The sequence below is a fragment of the Scyliorhinus canicula genome, chromosome 11 (assembly GCF_902713615.1).
Source record: "Scyliorhinus canicula chromosome 11, sScyCan1.1, whole genome shotgun sequence".
In the NCBI taxonomy this organism is placed as follows: domain Eukaryota; kingdom Metazoa; phylum Chordata; class Chondrichthyes; order Carcharhiniformes; family Scyliorhinidae; genus Scyliorhinus; species Scyliorhinus canicula.
In genome coordinates, this window is record NC_052156.1 from 57,712,217 (window position 1) to 57,733,240 (window position 21,024).

The 21,024-nt window shown below is 43.9% G+C and overlaps 1 protein-coding gene across 3 annotated transcripts in view; it reads right to left on the reverse strand.

The window, feature by feature from the left end:
* Window positions 1–21,024, reverse strand: part of LOC119973101 (FERM domain-containing protein 4B-like) — a 416,202-nt gene that overhangs the window by 266,301 nt on the left and 128,877 nt on the right. The window contains exon 1 of one of the 3 annotated variants that reach the window (XM_038810631.1): window positions 10,648–11,091. The exons of 1 other annotated variant lie outside the window; for it this stretch is intronic. In XM_038810631.1, coding sequence (XP_038666559.1) covers window positions 10,648–10,809 — 162 coding nt within the window. In that variant the 5' untranslated portion in view covers window positions 10,810–11,091. Of the gene's footprint in view, window positions 1–10,647; window positions 11,092–21,024 lie in introns of those variants that run through there. One more of the 3 variants, XM_038810632.1, reaches the window with a different exon arrangement.

Below are 21,024 nucleotides of genomic sequence, written 5' to 3' on the forward strand. Positions count from 1 at the left end.
AATGAGCTGTAGATATTATCAATCCTGTCTTTCTGTCAGTTCATGTGACAAATTCATATTTACATATCATGGCTTAATAGTGTTCAGTTGACAAACTGAATATCAATTTGAATACCTAGGGATTATAGCAAGGAAGTATAATTTTATATGAACATGAGTAAAGAAAATGCTGCAACATATTCAGAAAATAACAATGTTATCCGACACAAAATAAATGGGAAATTACTATAAAGGACACAGACTGATTGTACCTTTTACTTCTGATACTTAATTCCGCTTGCCGATACTCTTCACATCTCTTTTAGCTATTCAGCTAGGCCAGCCACATCTCAATCAACACATTGATTAACATTCTTCCCATTCCTGCATTAGTTAAGCTCTCTGGCAAGATGGTGCTATGCATCGTGGGACCAGTAGATATCGAGGTTGTTGCGTCCAACATTGGTGAGAACATTCAGGATGATGGTATGTTCCGGTCTTATGCCCTTTTCAAAACCCGTCATATCCACATTCTGCTATCAGGCAGGAAGTGAAAGCTGCAAATAGTTTTCTTTTATTCATTCAGCGGAATAAGACTTTATGCCTAACATCCACCCACTTCTGATCTCTACCCCTCCACTGCCCCTCTTCTACATTTTTTGCCACAAAGAGCAGCCCACCTGCCATATCAAGGGTAAGTAGCCTTGTTGCCAAAGACCCTGGACTCAGCTCTTTGTGGAGATCCAGAAGCCTTCTCAGCCTTCCTTCTCTTGCAGCCCTGGCAGTGCTCATTAATGCACTCTTGCCGCTGCTGGGACTGATTGCTAACTTCCTCCCCGGTGAGCGATGGAAGACCCATTTGGTCCTTGTTTAGCACGTAGACAGCACAAAATGGCCGTGGGGGTGGGTTTGTGCGGAGCGCATAAGCTCCGCACTGATTTTACGTCCAGAGGGAGTGAGCCCTCTGCTGCCCCAGCCCTGTAATATTCATCCCTAAATTTGTGCAGGACTTTGCACAGAGTTTGAAGCTGATCCCTTACAGCATGGATGGTGACCAACTTTGCGCCACGACTTGTCAATCTACTTATGATGCAGCATTTGATAGCTCATGCCCGTTTCCATTGCAGCACAGACAGAAGCCACTCAAAGGCTTAGTGTTGTAATGGAAGCTCAGACTGGCTGTGAGAAAGATGCAGACCCAATGTGGTACCATGTGAACACAGACTTCTGCCATCATAACTGCAGATACCAGTGCCCAAAGGAGAATGCAGGCTCTCTCAGCAGTCCAGCAAACTTCTCTCCAACAGATCACCAGGATTGCAGAGATGGTGCCCCAAGAGAGTGTCAGAGACTGCATCAGGGCATGGACTTGCTCTCCTTTCTGAGGATGACAACATTCCTGCTCCCACCACTGCCACTCCGTCACTGCCCTTCCTGTTGTCCCTCAGCCAGGCTGGAGCTGCCTATATTGAGGTGATGCTGTCTGAGGTTAGGCCGACAAGGTTCAGAGCTACTCCAAGCCCTCTACATTCTCTCGCAATGACTGTCAGCAACACTACAAGCCATGTTGCAGCCACTGGGATAACACCAGGCCAAGCTGAGGTCAGCTGGTAATGGTTCCATTATCTGAACTGCATTCATTACACTCTAATAAACCAGAATCCTAGTTTAAGACTAGGGAGGTTATGTTCCAATTGTATAAGGTGTTAGTGAGGCCACACCTGGAGTATTGTGTTCAGTTTTGGTCTCCTTACTTGCGAAAGGACGTACTGGCACTGGAGGGTGTGCAGAGGAGATTCACTAGGTTAATCCCAGAGCTGAAGGGGTTGGATTATGAGGAGAGGTTGAGTAGACTGGGACTGTACTCATTGGAATTTAGAAGGATGAGGGGGGATCTTATAGAAACATTTAAAATTATGAAGGGAATAGATAGGATAGATGCGGGCAGGTTGTTTCCACTGGTGGGTGAAAGCAGAACTAGGGGACATAGCCTCAAAATAAGGGGAAGTAGATTTAGGACTGAGTTTAGGAGGAACTTCTTCACCCAAAGGGTTGTGAATCTATGGAATTCCTTGCCCAGTGAAGCAGTTGAGGCTCCTTCATTACATGTTTTTAAGGTAAAGACAGATAGTTTTTTGAAGAATAAAGGGATTAAGGGTTATGGTGTTCGGGCCGGAAAGTGGAGCTGAGTCCACAAAAGATCAGCCATGATCTAATTGAATGGCGGAGCAGGCTCGAGGGGCCAGATGGCCTACTCCTGCTCCTAGTTCTTATGTTCTTATGAAGCAGGTACTGCTGACACTGTTTCAGAAAACGGAATAGCATTGCAAGGCTGCAGTATGCACATACTGAACATGGAGCTGGCAAAGATCCTGCATCATTAATATAGAACTGAGATGTGTGAAGTCCCCATTCTCTGTAAATAGACCCTGTATAAGTCAGAAAAGATTTGGCTTTAAATGCGATCATTTATCTCTCCCAACTCTTCGTTCCTTTTCTCTGGGGATTATGTAATAATGATTTATTAATCGCAATTGTCCTTTTTATCTGTGAATCCCCTATTTATTAATAGGCATGTGTAAAACTGGCTGCAAACAAGGTAAATATATGAATACATGCCAACACACAAGTTGTCATGTGAGAGTACCTTTAAGAAATGGGGTTTATAAATGGGTGTGTATATAAATATCTGTAGTGAGAGTACTTTTAAGAAATGGGTGTTTACCACTGCAGTGATGTCAGAGAGTGGGTGGAGCTGGGCTGTGTCAGCTTTTTTACTTTCATTTTAGGCTGTTTGCTGAAGGGTGTGTTTTAGTTTCATTTTCAGAGCTGGGTAGCTGCAGTCACAGCCAGAAGGTGTATGAATCTCTCTCTGTAATTTAAAGACTGTAAATCAATCCTGGTGATTTAAAACTAATAACAGTAATGACTTTAACCTGATGGGCTTCTGGTTTTAAGTCATATGGATGTTAAAAGGAAAGCTTAAAGGATTACTTAGGGGGTTGTATTTGAATTAATGGTTGCTAAGATGTTCACTGTATGGTTTAAAAAGATGAACTTGAGTTCATAGAATAAACATTGTTTTGCTTTAAAAAATACTTTTCCATTTCTGCTGTGCCACCCTGCAGAGTGGGCCGTGTGCTCCCCATACCACAATCTATTAAAAGTTGTGGGTCAGGTGACATCCATGATACACTTTGGGGTTCTCTAAACCCTGGCCCATAACAAATTGGAGGCTCGTCCGGGATAACAGTCTATCTATTGGATTGGCTTGGTGAACTTAAAGACAGTGAGGGGTGAGTATATTGTGGTTGCTTTTCAGGTGTGGTATTCTAGTTTAAGTAGGGAGTGTGTTGTGGACAATGGCTCTTTCAGAGGCTCTGAAGTTTTTGGTGTGATGATGGTCACACGCAGTACCTTATGGACAGAGACTAAAAGCAGACTGTTAAATTTTGCAAAAACATTGTAGTTAACATTACATGACAAAATGCAAAAAGATGAAGCAATTATGGCGGTGGCTAAGCATTTAAAGTTGCCTAAGATACAGTTTGACTTATTAGAAATGGCAAAAATTCAGTTACAATGTAAATAAATGGAACATGAGAAAGAATTAAAGCAGCTTGAATACGAAAGAGATAGAGAGGAAAAAGAAAGAGAAAGGGAGATACAGATCAGGGAAAAAGATAATGAGAGTTTGACCTTCAGAAAATGGCTATGGAACATACAGTCAGTTAAAATTGGCAGGTGTAAAGGAAAACGTACAGTTGGATGATAATGATGAGGATAGTGAGAAAGAGCATCATTGTCGAAGGCTTGGCAGGGATCTATTTAAATATGTCCAAGCATTGCCAAGGTTTGATGAGAAGGAAGTGGAAGCCTTTTTCATTTCATTTGAGAAGGTAGCTGAACAAATGAAATGGCCACAGGACATGTGGGTATTACTGATTCAAACAAAGTTGGTAGGTAGGGCTAGTGAAGTGTTTGCATCACTACCGGAGGAGGTATCTGGGACATATGAGGAGGTGAAAAAATCCATCTTAGGTGCATATCAACTTGTGCCTGAAGCCTACAGACAAAGGTTTAGAAATTTAAGGAAAGAATTTGGTCAAACATACATGGAGTTTGAAAGCATCAAACAGAGTAATTTTGATAGGTGGATAAGGGCTTTGAAAATAGACCAAAGTATGAAGCTCTCAGAGAAATTATACTTTTGGAGGAGTTTAAAAGTTCAATTCCTGATGTAGTGAGAACCCATGTGGAAGAACAGAGGGTTAAAACTGCGAGATTAGCAGCAGAAATGGCAGATGATTATGAATTAGTTCATAAATCAAAGTTTGGTTTCCGACATCAGTTTCGGCCTGTGAGGGATAGAAACTGGGGACATGAGAAATACTCAAGTGGGTAAAGGTAAAGGTGATCTGATGGGAGATAATGAGAGTGTACCTCAGACTAAAAAAGAAATCCAGGACAGTGGAAAAGAAATGAAATATTTAAAATTTTTTCACTTAATAAACTAGGCCATGTAAAGTCACAGTGTTGGTGGTTGAAGAAAAGCACTGGGAAGGCCGATGTGGTAAAACAGGATTAGATAGTGGGGTTTGTTGAAGTGGTAAAGGAAAGCCCAAGTGAAGCGAAGGAGGTGCAAAAGATTGTACAGCCTGATCAAGAGGTGATTGATAAGAAGGTGTCAGATCTCTCTAAAGAATTTACTTGTGTGGGTAAAGTTTACTCATGTGTATCAGGAGGAATAGCTAAAGAAGTCACAATTTTAAGAGATACGGGAGCTAGTTAATCTTTAATGGTAAGAGATGAGGAGTTATGTAGTCTGGGAAGAATGTTGCCAGAAAAGATGGTAAGATTGAAAAGTCCAGTGAAGAGTGGTAAAGTGGTAGTCGGAGTAACAGAGAAACTATCTTGTCCAGGAATACAGTTTATTTGGGGTAATGATATAGCTGGAACGCAGGTCGGAGTGATGCCTACGATGGTTGATAGGCCAGTGGAGAATCAGAGAACTGAAGTGTTGAAGGATGAATATCCTGGGATTTTTCCGGATTGTGTGGTAACAAGGTCGCAAAGTCACAAGTTAAGACAAAGTCAAAGAGTGAAGATGAAGTTGAAGCGCAATTATCAGAAACAATTTTTGATCAGATGGTTGAAAAAGAACAAGAACAGGTGGAGGATGAGGCGGATATTTTTAGTTCAGGAAAATTGGCGAAGTTACAACAGAAAATGTAGAAATAAAACGGATGTATCAGAAAGCATACACGGAAGAGGAATCTGAGTGTATACCAGAGTGTTATTACCGTAAAAGTGATGTCTTGATGAGAAAATGGAGACCTTTACATATGCAGGCGGATGAAAACTGGGCAGAAGTTCATCAAGTAATATTGCCGGTAGGGTATAGAAAGGATGTTTTGCGAGTTGCACAAGGTACCAGTGGGAGGTCATTTGGGAATAAAGAAAACTCAAGCTAAAATCCAGAAACATTTTTATTGGCCTGCACTACATAAAGATGTAGTTAAATTTTGTCAATCATGTCACACATGTCAAATGATAGGGAAACCACCTCAAGCAGTGATAAAACCAGCGCCTTTTATACCCATTCCAGCATTTGAGGAACCTTTTACAAGGGTCCTAATTAATTGCGTAGGACTGCTTTCAAAAACGAAAAGTGGGAATCAATATCTTTTGACAATAATGGATGTGTCTTCTAGGTTTCCAGAGGCCATTCCAGTACGTAATATTACAACTAACAGGATTGTGGAGGATTTACTTAAATTTTTTCATAGATCTGGACTACAGACAGAAATACAACCGACAGAAATACAATCGGATCAAGGATCAAAATTTACCTCGAGATTATTCAAAGAAGTTATGGATAGCTTCGGAAGAAAACAATTCAAATCAACTGTGTACTATCCAGAATCGCAGGGAGTGTTAGAAAGGTAGCATCAGACATTAATGACAATGTTGAGGGCGTATTGTCAGGATTATCCAGAGGATTGGGACAAAGGAATTCCATTCGTACAGTTTGCAATTAGGGATGCACCTAATGAGTCAACTAAATTCAGTCCTTTTGAACTAATTTTTGGGCATGAGGTAAGAGGACCACTTAAGTTGATTAAGGAAAAATTGGTGAGTGAGAAATCAGAAATTACATTATTGGATTACGTGTCAAATTTTAGGGAATGATTAAATAGAGCAGGTGAAGTGGCAAGACAACACTTAAAAGTTGCACAAAATGTGATGAAAGGGGTTGTGGACAAGAAATCCAAAGTTCATAGTTTTGCCAGTGGAGATAATGTTTAGTATTGTTACCAGTGGTAGGTGAACCTTTAAAAGCAAGGTTTTGTGGACCTTATCAGATTGAAAGTAAATTAAGTGAGGTGAATTATGTGGTAAAAACACCAGATAGAAGGAAGACTCACCGAGTGTGTCATGTGAATATGCTTAAAAGGTACTTTGGAAGGGAAAGAGAGAAAAAGGAGGAGGTTTTAATGATTCTAACTCAAAGTGATGAACCAAATCCAGATGACTGTAAGTTTGACATACCTCAAATTAAATTGGAAAACGAGGATGTTCTTAAAAATTGGGATAAATTGTCGAGTTACCTTCCATAGGAAAAACAGACTGACCTGAAAGAGTTATTGATATCACGTGCGCAAGTTTGTAGAGATAAATTGGGAAGTACTAAAATGGCTATACATGATGTAAATGTGGGAAATGCTGTTCCAATCAAACAACATCCATACAGACTTAACCCTTTAAAATTGGCACAGGTTAACAAACAGATTGAGAGTATGCTTAAAAATAGCATAATTGAAGTGAGTTGCAGCCAATGGAGCTCACTCATAGTGATGCTACCAAAACCAGACGGTACCCAATTGTTGTGTGTGGATTATAGAAAGGGTAATGCAGTTACAATAACGGACTCTTATCCTATCCCACGTTTGGAGGATTGCATTGAGAAAGTGGGACAATCAGAATTTATTTCCAAACTGGATTTACTTAAAGGTTACTGGCAAGTACCTTTATCTGAAAGGGCGAAGGAGATTTCAGCTTTTGTGACTCCAGATAATATATACCAATTCAAAGTTATGCCATTTGGCATGAAAAACGCCCCAGCCACATTTCAACAGTTAACTAACAAAGTTGTTTCAGGATTACCCAATTGTGCAGTGTACATCGACGATCTGGTAATTTTCACCAGACATGGAAAGAACATTTGAAACATTTGATGGAGTAATTCGATCGACTTTAGGAGGCGGGTATGGTGATAAACCTAGCCAAAAGTGAATTTGAAAAAGCTCAAGTCACTTTACTTGATGAGTTTCCGATACCCTCAAGACGAAGGGAAATAATGTGATTTCTTGGCATGAGTGGATTTGATTGGACATTTGTATAAAAGTTTTGTAGCGTGATTGCTCCACTGATAGACTTGCTGAAGAAACGTCGAAAATTTCAATGGACAGTGGAGTTTCAGCAGGCATTTGACTGCCTGAAAGCTGTGATAACCAATGCTCACCTGTTGGAGAATTACAAGGGACTCTGTGATCAGATTGAACTAAAGTATCTGACTTTAAAGAGAAATGCCGAGGTGTAGAAAAATGGATGGATCGTGCAAAGTCCTTCTTGTTCAAAGAGACTGTCAATTGAGGATTCCAGTTGAAGGAAGAAGAAAAAAAAATGGACTATATTATTATGCCTGTTTGAGTGTGTTGTTTTTTTTAAAAACGAAAAAGTATATTTACTGTGTGCATTTCTTAAAGGATAGTGAAAAGGTGAAAAATGAAACCATCTTGAAGTTGATGGTTTATTTTTTTTGCTTGGGGTGAGGTGTCATACGAGAGTACCTTTAAGAAATGGGTGTTTACCACTGCAGTGAGTGGGTGGAGCTGGGCTGTCCGTCAGCTTTTTTACTTTCATTTTAGGCTGTTTGCTGCAGGGTGTGTTTTAGTTTTGTTTTCAGAGCTGGATAGCTGCAGTCACAGCCAGAAGGTGTATGAATCTCTCTCTGAAATCTAAAGACTGTAAATCGATCCTGGTGATTTAAAACTAATAACAGTAATGACTTTAACCGGATGTGTTTCTGGTAAAAGGTGTTTTAAGTCATATGGATGTTAAAAGGAAAGTTTAAAGGATCACTTAGTGTTGTAGTCTTTGGGGATTGTATTTTAATTAATGGTTGCTGAGATGTTCACTGTTTGTTTAAAAAGGGCAACTTGAGTTCATGGAATATAGAACATAGAACAGTACAGCACAGAACAGGCCCTTCGGCCCTCAATGTTGTGCCGAGCCATGATCACCCTACTCAAACCCACGTATCCACCCTATACCCGTAACCCCCCTTTACCCTTACTTTTTATTAGGACACTACGGGCAATTTAGCATGGCCAATCCACCTAACCCGCACATCTTTGGACTGTGGGAGGAAACCGGAGCACCCGGAGGAAACCCACGCACACAGGGGGAGGACGTGCAGACTCCACACAGACAGTGACCCAGCCGGGAATCGAACCTGGGACCCTGGAGCTGTGAAGCATTTATGCTAACCACCATGCTACCCTGCTGCCCTAGAATGTTTCATAGAATTTACAGTGCAGAAGGAGGCCATTCGGCCCATCGAGTCTGCACCGGCTCTTGGAAAGAGCACCCTACCCAAGGTCAACACCTCCACCCTATCCCCATAACCCAGTAACCCCACCCAACACTAAGGGCAATTTATCATGGCCAATCCACCTAACCTGCACATCTTTGGACTGTGGGAGGAAACCGGAGCACCCGGAGGAAACCCACGCACACACGGGGAGGATGTGCAGACTCCGCACAGACAGTGACCCAAGCCAGAATCGAACCTGGGACCCTGGAGCTGTGAAGCCATTGTGCTATCCACAATGCTACCGTGCTACCGTATACCATATACTTTGTTTTGCTTTTAAAAAATACTTTTCCATTTCTGCTGTACCAAACCTGTAGAGTGGGCCGTATGCTCCCCATATCACAATCTATTAAAAGTTGTGGGTCAGGTGATCTCCATGATACACTTTGGGGTTCTCTAAACCCTGGCCCATAACAAAGTCACAGATTAGCTTACTTTATTTTAAACTTCAATTTATGTAAAACTTCTTGACAAAACTCAGAGAAGAATTTGACATGGGAGTTAATTAGAATTCTTTGTTGCATTAGACAGCTTTGCTTGAGGGATCTCATCAGCTGTCTGCCCTTTAAAAGGTTCTCTAACAAGATGTCATACCCAAAATGAAAAATACATCCAATACTATTTAATGCAGATTACAATGACAGACCAGCTCATTGGATTGCTTTGTGTTTCACCTAGTGTGACTCTGAGGGATACCGATCGAAATCACAAGATCCAGTTCACTGGTTTCATCCAGGATGGCAGTCCAGGTGGTCTACCCGAGAGAGGTTCCTGCTCTTGACCACTGTCCAGCAGCCCATGCTGTGAGGTGCACATGTGGACATTGCATCCAAACAAGTTGTTATGGGTGTGATTCCCCCTCAAAACATCTGCCTATATCCATTTGTGAAATATGTGGTATCAAAAAGGTGGTGGACCCCACTGGACTTTACTCCAGCATGAGTCACTCCATTCAGAAGAGAAGGGAAGGACATGGAAACAAAATAATGTTACAAATTATAAAGTGTCTGATTAATTGTGTAAATCAGAAAAATGCATCAAGCGTTAGTCACTTTGATTATTTATTTTTGGTCCATATTTTTATAAGCTATTTTACATCTATCGTACTACTTAAACCTCTTTGGATCATCCGAGCCAAGAATGTGAAATGGATAACCTGCTCTTTGCCACTGCTACTATCTAATCAGCTGCTTAAAGATCCCTTTCAGAGGACCAGACTTCCTCCCTCTTTTTTTAAACTTTATCCCTTTATGCAGTGAATACCTGATTCTGTACCACTGTACTGACATATAAAACAGAATTTTAACCATTATGTAGCGATAATAAAGTCTTCTGAAGTATTTTCCAACACCCATCACATGCGTTAATGTATTAGTGAGAGGACATTTCATCAGCCTGACCCTGTAAAAACATTTTCTAAGTATTTTTCTAATGTCTTTTTATTATGGTACAACTCGTACAGTCCATATATAACCTGAAATTGAAAGTGTTTTAATCAGGGTATCTCTTAACAGTTTTAGTCCTGCTGTAAATATGATCTGCAATTCAGTTCAGCTGTAGCTAAAGGACAAGGAAATTGTTATTGCCACTCAATATCATGGTGCAGTTCAGCCTTATTTCAAAGTTTTCAGAAGATTTAAGTGTGGTTTGTCACATTTTAAATCTCCTGAATGTGTCGGTCATTTCCTCCATCTCGGTTTGTATTATTTCCTGAGTATTTTAATGTCGAGAATTGAACAAACAGCTGAATGGTTGATCTCTTAATCATGATTAACCTTTAAGCCCTGAAAAATTAAACTAAATTACTTACTTTAATCAGATGGAAATATGTAATTATTGGCTGTAACATCAAATAAAATACAAAAACAATTTTCTCAGCAAACATATTTTGAAGAAAGTGTTACACAAACTCAATAATGATGTTAAAAGGAAACAAAATGCAGCATGCAACATCTTATTAACAATCGGAGTACACATCCCTCACAACAGAACGTGTTCTATTATTTTACCTGGTAAACATCACGCAAACCACACCATGTCCTTAGTATTTGCTGACAAGCCCTCAGTCTTTCAGTATACCACCTCCTCAAAGTTGTCATTGTTAGGTTCCATACAAACCGGCTGCCATTAAACAGCAGATCTTCCATTCCACACATGAAAGTTGAAGCCATTTTTAAAAATATCCTCTTTCAAAGTTAGAGACAGTTAAACAGCTCAGGCTACGTTGAAAAAACTTTGTTCAGCAGCAAAGTTACATCAGCTTATTCTCTTGCACTATTCAAAGGGTAAGGAGCTATAAAGAACCAGGTCAGATTCTAAACAAACTCCCCTTTCAGTGCACTTCCTGGGCAGACTCCAAGGCATGCCCCGCGTTGTTTGAAGCCAGGCCAATGGTTTTCGTGGCAGAGCCCTGACGAAAAAACTCCTGCACCCTCCAGTCCTAAACTAACAAGGCAGACAAAACTCTATTATAACCTCACCAACCGCCAGTAAATGCTGTAACTGAATTCTCTGCTCATTTCCTAATTTCCTGGCTGCCGTCGAAAAATGCATGATCTGAATAAAGCTGCAGCAAAACTGGCTTCAAAGGAAAAATTATTATGCAATTTGCTATCTCTGACAGACGCACAACGCAGGCAAGATGTGTTTTGACAATCAATTTGGATCACTTCTGTCAACGATTCAAAATATTCACCGAGGTCCCAAAGAACAAAAATAAATTTTGAAATAAATATATAGCATCAGGACTAGTAGTGAATGTCACAGAACAGTAACAGAACAAAGTATTCTTCCAGATTCATTCAGCTCATCACTAATTACTGAGAGAGCTAAAAAGTGATGCTTTGTGTCAATTTTGAGCTAGTTGCTGTATCGGTTCGTTTGTATCTGGATAAGCAGCAACTTAAGCTCACCATTCACACTCAGAGCACACACTAGAAGCTCTCCTCCCACAGTAGCCAGTTAATGACTGCACCAAAGTCGTCTACACCTAAATACCTAATATCCCAAATCTGTTGCATAGTTCAGAGGTTAATTGTTGGCAGACCCCGTCATGTTCCCAGGCTGGAGCTGGTCCTGGTAGTTAATAGTTAAAAGGGCAATTAATCTTTCCCCGTCCCTCTCTGGAGTTGAATTTCCTGAGCCGAATGGAAAAAAAAATAAACCGTTCTCCATGTCACCACCCCGTGTCTCCCGGAAGAAGGCTGCGCAGAGATCATTTAACAGAACGTGCACTGCCCTTGGCTGGAAGCCTTCTCTCAGCTGTGAATCTGTTTTTGAAATCTCGGGAGGAAATGAGATGTTTCTCTGAAAACCAACCAGATTTGAAATAGCGTTCAACTCCTCCCATTACAGAACTGAAAACTCCACCCAAAGCAGCGAATTCAACTGTTAACTAACCAACTGCACCATAGTAAAAATGTTGGGATTGGCATTCGCATCATTTGCCTGAGACATAGTCATTTGTTAGGAATATTTGACAATAGGTCAGGGAATATACTAAATTAATGGTTCCCAACATGTGGTTCGTATACCAGAGGGTACTGCAAATGGTCTGTGTCCGTTGAAGGAAAAAAAGTCTGAGAATAAAATGTCAGTTGAGAAACAATTACGAGGATTGCATATGTAGTATATAAATCCTTGTTAAAATACATTTGAAGTAATTTTCAGTATGATATTAATCTCTGCAATTAAGAAGTCGGACTACAAGTAGACTTTCAATGAAACACACAGTGCTGCAGCGTGTGAGCCTGGCCAATGGGGGGGGGGGGTTCCATAGGGAGAGCTGATTGTTGTGGTAGGAACACCAATCAGAGCATTGGTGGGCCGATTCGAATTTCTTGAGCCTATCAGCAGCAAATACAGTACAGCATTGGGGCTCTGATTGGTGAACTCCCCTTTAGAGCAGAAAACAGTTTGCCAGACCTGCAGAGGTGGTGGAGACTTAGAGCAGTTTGGATACGGATCTGCGGAATTGGTGTGAAGTTTCTGAACTTTCATAGAACATAGAACATAGAATAGTACAGCACAGAACAGGCCCTTCGGCCCTCGATGTTGTGCCGAGCAATGATCACCCTACTCACCCTACTTTCATTGAGTAAAGATGCAAAGCAGCAGCCAGGGCTCTGCCACTTGGCATGGCGGACAGGCAAAAGTGAGTTCGCCGACCTTAGATCAGGATATGAGCCCGCAAAGCCTTCAGCGAGGCGATAGAGCTGGCCAATGGCCGTGGAGGGGAGCAGCGGGGCGACTCTCAACCTCCAGGCCATGGGTGAGGAGGATGGATGAGCGGGCAACCAAACAAAAAGAACAGTGACCACCAGGTCAGATAGGCAGCAACAGCAGTCAGGAGTGCATGCAGTTGCCGAGGCTCGAGGCCCGGCCACTTAAGCGAGAGCTGAGAGGAAAACAGAGCAGCAGTTGGGAGGTCCGAATAAGGCCAGGCAAACGTCATGTCTCGGGGAATCAGGGGGCAGTGGCCAGGACAGCAGGGCCACTCAACCATAACCAGACCACACAGCCCTGGCCCTGGGTTCACTGTCCAAGTAGAGTTTGCACATTCTCCTCATGTCTGCGTGGGTTTTACCCCCACAACCCAAAGATGAGCAGGCTAGGTGGACTGTCCACGCTAAATTGCCCCTTAATTGGAAAAAAAAATAATTGGGTACTCTAAATTTATATAAAAAAGGCTCGAGGCCCAGCTACCGGAGTGAGAGCCAAGAGGTGAGCACAGCAGCAGTCAAGAGGTGCAAAGAAGCCAAGCAAGCACCAGTGCTTTACTCCAAGCTCTGCAATGGCAAGCGATTGCGGGGAGGACAGAGGAAACGCTACAAGGACACTCGGAAAGCCTCCCTAAAGAAATGCAACATCCCCACCGACACTTGGAAATCGCTTGCCTTAGAATGCACAAGCTGTAGAAAAAAGCATCCGCGAGGGCACTAATCATCTTGCATGTCGTAGGGTGGAGCATGCAGAGGCCAAGCAAACAGTGGAAGGAGAGTGCAGAATCAGGGGCATCCCACCTGCCCACCTCATCAAACACCACCTGCCAAACCTGTGGCACAGCCTGCGGACCCAGGATTGGACTATTCAACTACCGCAGAACCCACCTCCCCGGAGTGGAAGCAAATCATCCGCGAAGCTGAGGGACTGCCCAAGAAGAAGGAAAAAAATAATGTTTAAAATGGCTTGTGTATGCGGTGGTCTGCAAAAGTTTTTGATGACAATCAGTGGTCCCCATAAAGGAAAATATTGGGAACCATTGTAGTAAATTACTGTGATTGACGGCCTCTAAATGGTTAGAAGGAATCTTCCATGTTTCAAAAAGTAACTCGTGCCTTTCTTTTCAAATGTTCTGCGGTCCAGGCACAAGTCGTGCTGCCAATCAGTACTTTGTGATTCATGTCCTGAAAATTGTCTTTGGTGACAAAACGTCATTCAGTTCAACACAAGGTTCTCAAAGCGAGGGAATTAACATTGACTTTAATACTGTGTTTATAAAGTAACCTTCAGCTAAACATTTCACAATTCTAGAACTGATTCAGGAACAGACCTTTAATTCAGTGATGAAGGTGGCATGGTGGCAGAGTGGTTAGCACTGCTGCCTCACAGCTCCAGGGTCCCAGGTTCAATTCCGGCCTCGGGTTATTGTCTGTGTGGAGTTTCCTCCGGGTGCTCCGGTTTCCTCCCACTGTCCAAAGAAGTGCAGGTTAGGTGGATTGACCATGCTAAATTGCCCCTTAGTGTCCAAAAGGTTAGGTTGGATTACTGGGTTACAAGGACAGGGTGGAGGTGTGGACTTAAGTTGAATGCTCTTTCCAAGGGCCGGTACAGACTCGATGGGCCAAATGGCCTCCTTTTGCACTGTAAATTCTATGATATCTCTGAACAGGAAGCCTAACAAATTGAACAGAGCAGCAAAGCTGTAAAGTTCACCTTTCTCTAAAAACAGTTTTGATATATTCATATCTCTGTAGCTAAGGAGGAAAGAAACACAGCTCATTCTTCTCAACTCAATGGGCAAGATTCGCCAGTCCCCTGCCATGTGTTTCTCAGCAGCATGCCATTCACTGGCGGTGGGATTCTATCTTCTTGCCACTTGTCAATAGGATTTCCCATTGCAACCACCCCATGGGGCCACAAAACCCGCTGGCGGGGGCACGCTGCCAGCGGGAAAAGTGAATCCGGATGACCGGTGAATTTGGGCCAATGTCACCCCATACCTTCTTAAATAAATCAGATTATTTTTCTCTTGTAGTTCATCATCAGATATTGAATACCCAGTTTGTTTATGTAATCAAAGGGGAGGTTTTCCACTTGCAGGAAACAGATGTTCATCTCCTGAATTTTCATCTGAGCTGCAATGATGTGAAATGCACTGTTGGCCATTTTCTGCTGGTTTAGTTTTAAAATATACAATTTAATCTCAGCAAAGCTGCTCAATCAGGATTTGCTTTTAATAATACTTATTTTGCAGCTCTCAAAAAAGCCCAGGTTCAATTCCGGCCTCGGGTGACTGTCTGTGTGGAGTTAGCACTTTCTTCCAGTGTCAGCGTGGGTTTCCTCCGGGTGTTCCGGTTTCCTCCCACAGTCCAACGATGTGCAGGTTAGGTGGATTGGCCATGCTAAATTGCCCCTTAGTGTCCAAAAGGCTAGGTGGGGTCACTGGGTTACGGGGATGGTGTGTAGATGTGGGCTTAAGTAGGGTGATCTTTCCAAGGGCCAGTGCAGACTCAGTGGGCCCAATGGCCTCCTTCTACACTGTAAATTCTATGATCTATAAAACATTTCTATAATTGCTTCAGTAACAGGCCATTTATTCCTCTGTGGAAACCCTAGAGCAGACCAGCAAATTTATAAAGCTCCTCTTTTTCTTGAACCATTTTGATATATTCATAGCTCCACAGCCTGAAGAGGCAACACAACTCATCCTTTTGAACTGAATATCATCTTGTACCAGGTTATGGGTTACATTTAAGTGTGCCTGAATCCTCACGTTAAGTCATAAGAGAACAAGTGGGTGGGATTATCTGCACAACCCGCCGTGTGTTTTGCAGCAGTCATTGGTCAGCGGCAGGAAGTTCTGGTTCCGCAGTACGGTAGCATGGTGGTTAGCATAAATGCTTCACAGCTCCAGGGTCCCAGGTTCGATTCCCGGCTAGGTCACTGTCTGTGCGGAGTCTGCGTGGGTGCGTGGGTTTCCTCCGGGTGCTCTGGTTTCCTCCCACAGTCCAAAGATGTGCGGGTTAGGTGGATTGGCCATGCTAAATTGCCCGTAGTGTCCTAAAAAGTAAGGTTAAGGGGGGGGGTTGTTGGGTTACGGGTATAGGGTGGATTCGTGGGTTTGAGTAGGGTGATCATTGCCCGGCACAACATCGAGGGCCGAAGGGCCTGTTCTGTGCTGTACTGTTCTATGTTTCTATAGAACAGTACAGCACAGAACAGGCCCTTCGGCCCTCAATGTTGTGCCGAGCAATGATCACCCTACTTAAACCCACGTAACCCGTATACCCGTAACCCAACAATCCCCCCATTAACCTTACACTATGGGCAATTTAGCATGGCCAATCCACCTAACCCGCACATCTTTGGACTGTGGGAGGAAACCGGAGCACCCGGAGGAAACCCACGCACACACGGGGAGGACGTGCAGACTCCACACAGACAGTGATCCAGCCGGGAATCGAACCTGGGACCCTGGAGCTGTGAAGCATTGATGCTAACCACCATGCTACCGTGAGGCCCCAAATGGGGCCCCTATGTTCTAGTTGTCAATGGGGTTTCCCTTTGAATGTACCCCTCACTGTCGGGAAACCTGTGCTGGGGCGTGCAGTGGGTGGAACCAGCGGTTCCACCTTATGGTTTTGTCAATGTTGAGAAATAAATTGTTGTGTAACTAAATCTATATCCCAATGCCTTCTGCAATTGGCCCATAAATAACTAGTTAGACAGGAATTAAAATCAGGAGGCAAAGTTACTATTTGAATATCAGAGTACTGGAGAAAGAAATAAATCCCTAATTACCCAGCTTCACTGTTCCTCCAGTGCAGTCTATAAAGTTTTCCCATTTAAAATGGATTGTAAATTTAATTTAAAATAAGAGATTCATGTACTTATATCTGATCATCCTAGTCTTTAAGTTGACACAATGCTACTATATAAGACTTCCATTATTGATTCTATAGGAAATACGTGGACCTGTTGGGCCCGCTGCTGGTTCTGACTCTCAATGAGGCAAGGGAAGGGGGGATCCTGCCCCCAACGATGTCTAGGGCACTGATCTCCCTGATCTTGAAGTGAGACAAGGACCCTTTGCAGTGCGGGTCGTATAGGCCGATTTCGCTTCTCAATGTAGATGCGAAACTGCTGGCAAAGATATTGACCACGAGGATCGAGGACTCTGTCCCGGGGATTATACCCGAGGATCAGACGGGTTTTGTGAAAGGGAGGCAGCTGAATACCAATGTACGCAGGCTCCTAAATATAATTATGATGCCGGTGGTGGAGGGGGAGGCGGAGGTAGTGGTAGCTATGGATGCGGAGAAGGCATCGATAGGGTGGAGTGGGGATACCTGTGGGAGGTGTTGAGGAGGTTTGGGTTTGGGGAGAGGCTCGTCAGCTGGGTGAGGCTGCTGTACGAGGCCCCGGTGGCGTGTGTGGCTACGAGCAGGAGGAGGTCGGAATATTTTCGGCTATACCGATGAACGAGGCGGGGTGCCCCTTATCCCCCCTGCTCTTTGTGCTGGCGATAGAGCCCCTGGCCATGGCCTTGAGGGAGTGCATGAATTGGAGGGGGTTGGTGCGGCGGGGGGGGGGGGGGGGGGGGGGGGGGGCGGGGGTGGAGGAACACCGGGTATCGTTGTATGCAGACGATCTGCTATCATATGTGGCGGACCCAGTGGTGGGAATGCCGGAGGTGTTGAGGATCCTCAGGGAGTTTGGGGATTTCTCCGGATATAAGCTTAACATGGGGAAGAGTGAGCTGTTCGTGGTGCAGCCGGGAGACGAGGAGAGGGGGATTGGTGAGCTTCCGCTAAAAGGGGCAGAGATGAGTTTTAGGTATCTGGGGGTTCAGGTGACTAGAAGCTGGGGGGCCCAGTATAAGCTTAACTTGACGAGGCTGGTGGAACAAATGGAGGTGAATTCAAAAGGTGGGATATGCTGCCGCTCTCCCTGGCGGGTAGGATACAGTCCATTAAAATTACGGTGCACCCGAGGTTTTTGTTTTTGTTTCAGTGCCTCCCCATCCTGATCCCCAAGGCCTTTTTTAAATGGGTCAACAGGAGTATCATGGGGTTCGTGTGGGCTAAGGCGACCCCGAGGGTGAGAAGGGTGTTTTTGGAGCGGAGTAGGGACGGGGGGAAGGGGGGGGGCTGGCATTGCCTAATCTCTGCGGGTATTATTGGGCTGCCAACGTGGCTATGGTATGCAAGTGGGTAATGGAGGGAGAGGGGGCGGCTTGGAAGAGGTTGGAGATGGCGTCCTGTTTGGGCTCGAGCCTGGGGGCGCTGGTGACGGCACCGCTACCGCTCCCTCCGATGAGGTACACAACGAGCCCGGTGGTGGCAGCGAATCTTAAAATTTGGGGGCAATGGAGTCGTCACAGGGGGGAGGTGGGGGCCTCGGTGTGGTCCCCAATACGTGAGAACCATCGGTTTGCCCCGGGGAAAATGGATGGGGGTTTCTGGAGCTGGTACAGGGTGGGTATTCGTAGGATTGGGGACCTGTTCATCGACGGGAGGTTTGCGAGCCTTAGGGAATTAGAGGAGAAATTCGGGCTCTCCCCCGGAAACACCTTCCGATATATGCAGGTAAGGGCGTTTGTTAGGCGTCAGGTGGTGGGGTTCCCGCTGCTGCCGGCGCCCAGGGTTCAGGATAGGGTGTTGTCACGGGTGTGGGTCGGAGAGGGTAGGATTTTGTCAATTTACCAGTTGATACACAAGGAGAAGGAGGCCTCGGTGGAGGAGCTAAAAGGTAAGTGGGAGGAGGAACTGGGGGAGCCAATCGATGAGGATACGTGGGCAACTGCCTTGGGAAGAGTGAATTCTTCCTCCTCTTGCGCCAGGCTTAGCCTGATACAATTTAAGGTACTGCACAGGGCGCATATGACCGGGGCAAGGCTGAGCCGGTTCTTTGGGAGTGAGGATAGGTGTGTGAGATGTTCAGGGGGTTCTGCGAATCATACCCACATGTTCTGGGCATGCCCAGCGTTAGAGGAGTTCTGGAGAGGTGTAGCGAGGACGCTATCAAAGGTGGTGAACTCCAGGGTTCAGCCAAGTTGGGGGCTTGCAATATCAGGAGTGTCAGAAGAGCCGGGAGTGCAGGAGGCGAAAGAGGCCGGTATTCTGGCCTTTGCATCCCTGGTAGCCCGGCGAAGGATTGTGCTTCAGTGGAAGGATGTGAGGCCCCCAAGCGCGGAATCCTGGATTAATGACATGGCAGGGTTTATTAAATTGGAGAAGATGAAATTTGCCTTAAGGGGATCTGAGCAGGGGTTCTTCAGGCGGTGGCAATCATTCCTAGACTTCCTGGCAGAGCATTAGGGGATGGTCAGTAGCAACAGCAACCCGGGGGGGGGGGGGGGGGGGGGGGGTTTGTCTATCTTTGGTTGGGGATCTATTATTGTTGATTGGTTATTGTTCATTGTATATTGCATTGTTTAGTAGTTTATTTATTTTCGCTGTTTTCATTGCTCTGTTCAGGGGTGGGGGGGTTGTTTTTTCTTCTGTTTCTATTTTTCTTTTCTGTTATTTATGATGTAAAAATTTCGAATAAAAATATTCACACAAAAAAAGACTTCCATTATTGGTAACATACTGCATATAAAATGAGTGGTGGCCAGTTTAAAGAAATTCGATAGTTCACCTGTATAGATGCTTGAACCAGACAGGAGATTTCTATTATATTCCCACTTTTTGTAGACTTGCCTCCATCTATGACTTTATGTAACAATGCCTCTCTCCTTGAATACTCATTTAGTACTGCCAAATTGACATTGAAACAGCTTAGGTTCATCAGGTAAACAAAGTGCAGACCAGCTATATTGATTTGAACCAAAAGAAGAAAACACAAGTTGCTATTGGTCAAGTAATCAGGTCTGCAATTCCTGGCAAAATCCTTTATTATATTTTGCTCAATCTTTTCAGAGAGAGAAAAACTGGACGTGATATCAAAGAATTAAAAAAAATATTGCTCATTCATATTATCTCCCAAGTTTCTTGCCAATTTCATATTCATCACGTTATCCTTGCCATTAAATTTCACCAGAAAACAGTCCTCCTGAAATTCCATTAACGTTAATTGAGGGTTTTACTTTTAATGCACAAGGCTGGCTGGTTTGAGAAAACAAAAGTCACACAGGTGTAGCAGAGGGTGCTTCAAAAAGGCTCAAGTTAGGTCTTTGTTGAGCTGGGAAGAGAGATCTTTATTTTACATCTCCCGTAAGAGTAGATGCTGCATCTAAAAGTCCTACAATGTTGTCTCCAATGGATAGTTGATAGAAATCATACCACAGTGATTCATTGATGTGGAAATACATGTACATTAAATTATGCACAGATTTCACAAGAATGTCAGAATCTCTGTCTGTAATTGCACATTTAAGAGCCATGGTGTAGTTTCCATTTGTTCCCACAAGTTTGTGTCTTGATTCCCATGTAATCGACTGAACCAGCAGCGCAAACAGTCGGGTTTTAAAAATGAAGTGACTTATACCCCAAACTATTTACATCTGCCACAATTCACCTGAATCTGGCCAAACTCTCAGATTGAGATAATGAGATTCAGTTACTCTGATTCAGGAAGGCTCTACAAATTGCTTTTCGCCGCATATTTTAGAAGGCTTTTCATGCCAAAAAAAAACTAAGAAACTGACTAGTGTGTACCAATAAAACTATTCAATGGTTTGGTATGATTTTTTTAAGTCACTTTCAATGATTTTCAATCAAGTCACACACAGGTGGAGAACTGCCCATCATTATTAAAATGCTAGGCGGCACGGTGGTGGTGAGGGTGTGTGTGAAGGGTGGGGTGGTGAAGGGCGGGTATGAAGGGCCTCCGGAAGGTTTTGGGGGGGGTGAAAGGTCGGGGTCCCCTCAGCGACCCCATAGTGCTGGGGGGGAGGGGGGGGGGGCAGTAATGCTCATATTAGTGGGGGTGATATTGTCTGTGGGTGGGGGACCCTCAAGCTAACTTAAAGATTGGGGCACCCTTTCAAAATGGTGCCCAGACCTTGGAGGAGCCGGTCTGGCCAGCGATTCAGCTCCCCAGTGATTTTAAAAAATTTAAGTATGGGCTCGACCGGGTAAAAACTCCCTTGGGCCTGAAAAAGTGACCAGTATGGTTAGATAGTGGTGGAGAACTCGCCAACAAAGAGTCAGGGAGAAACT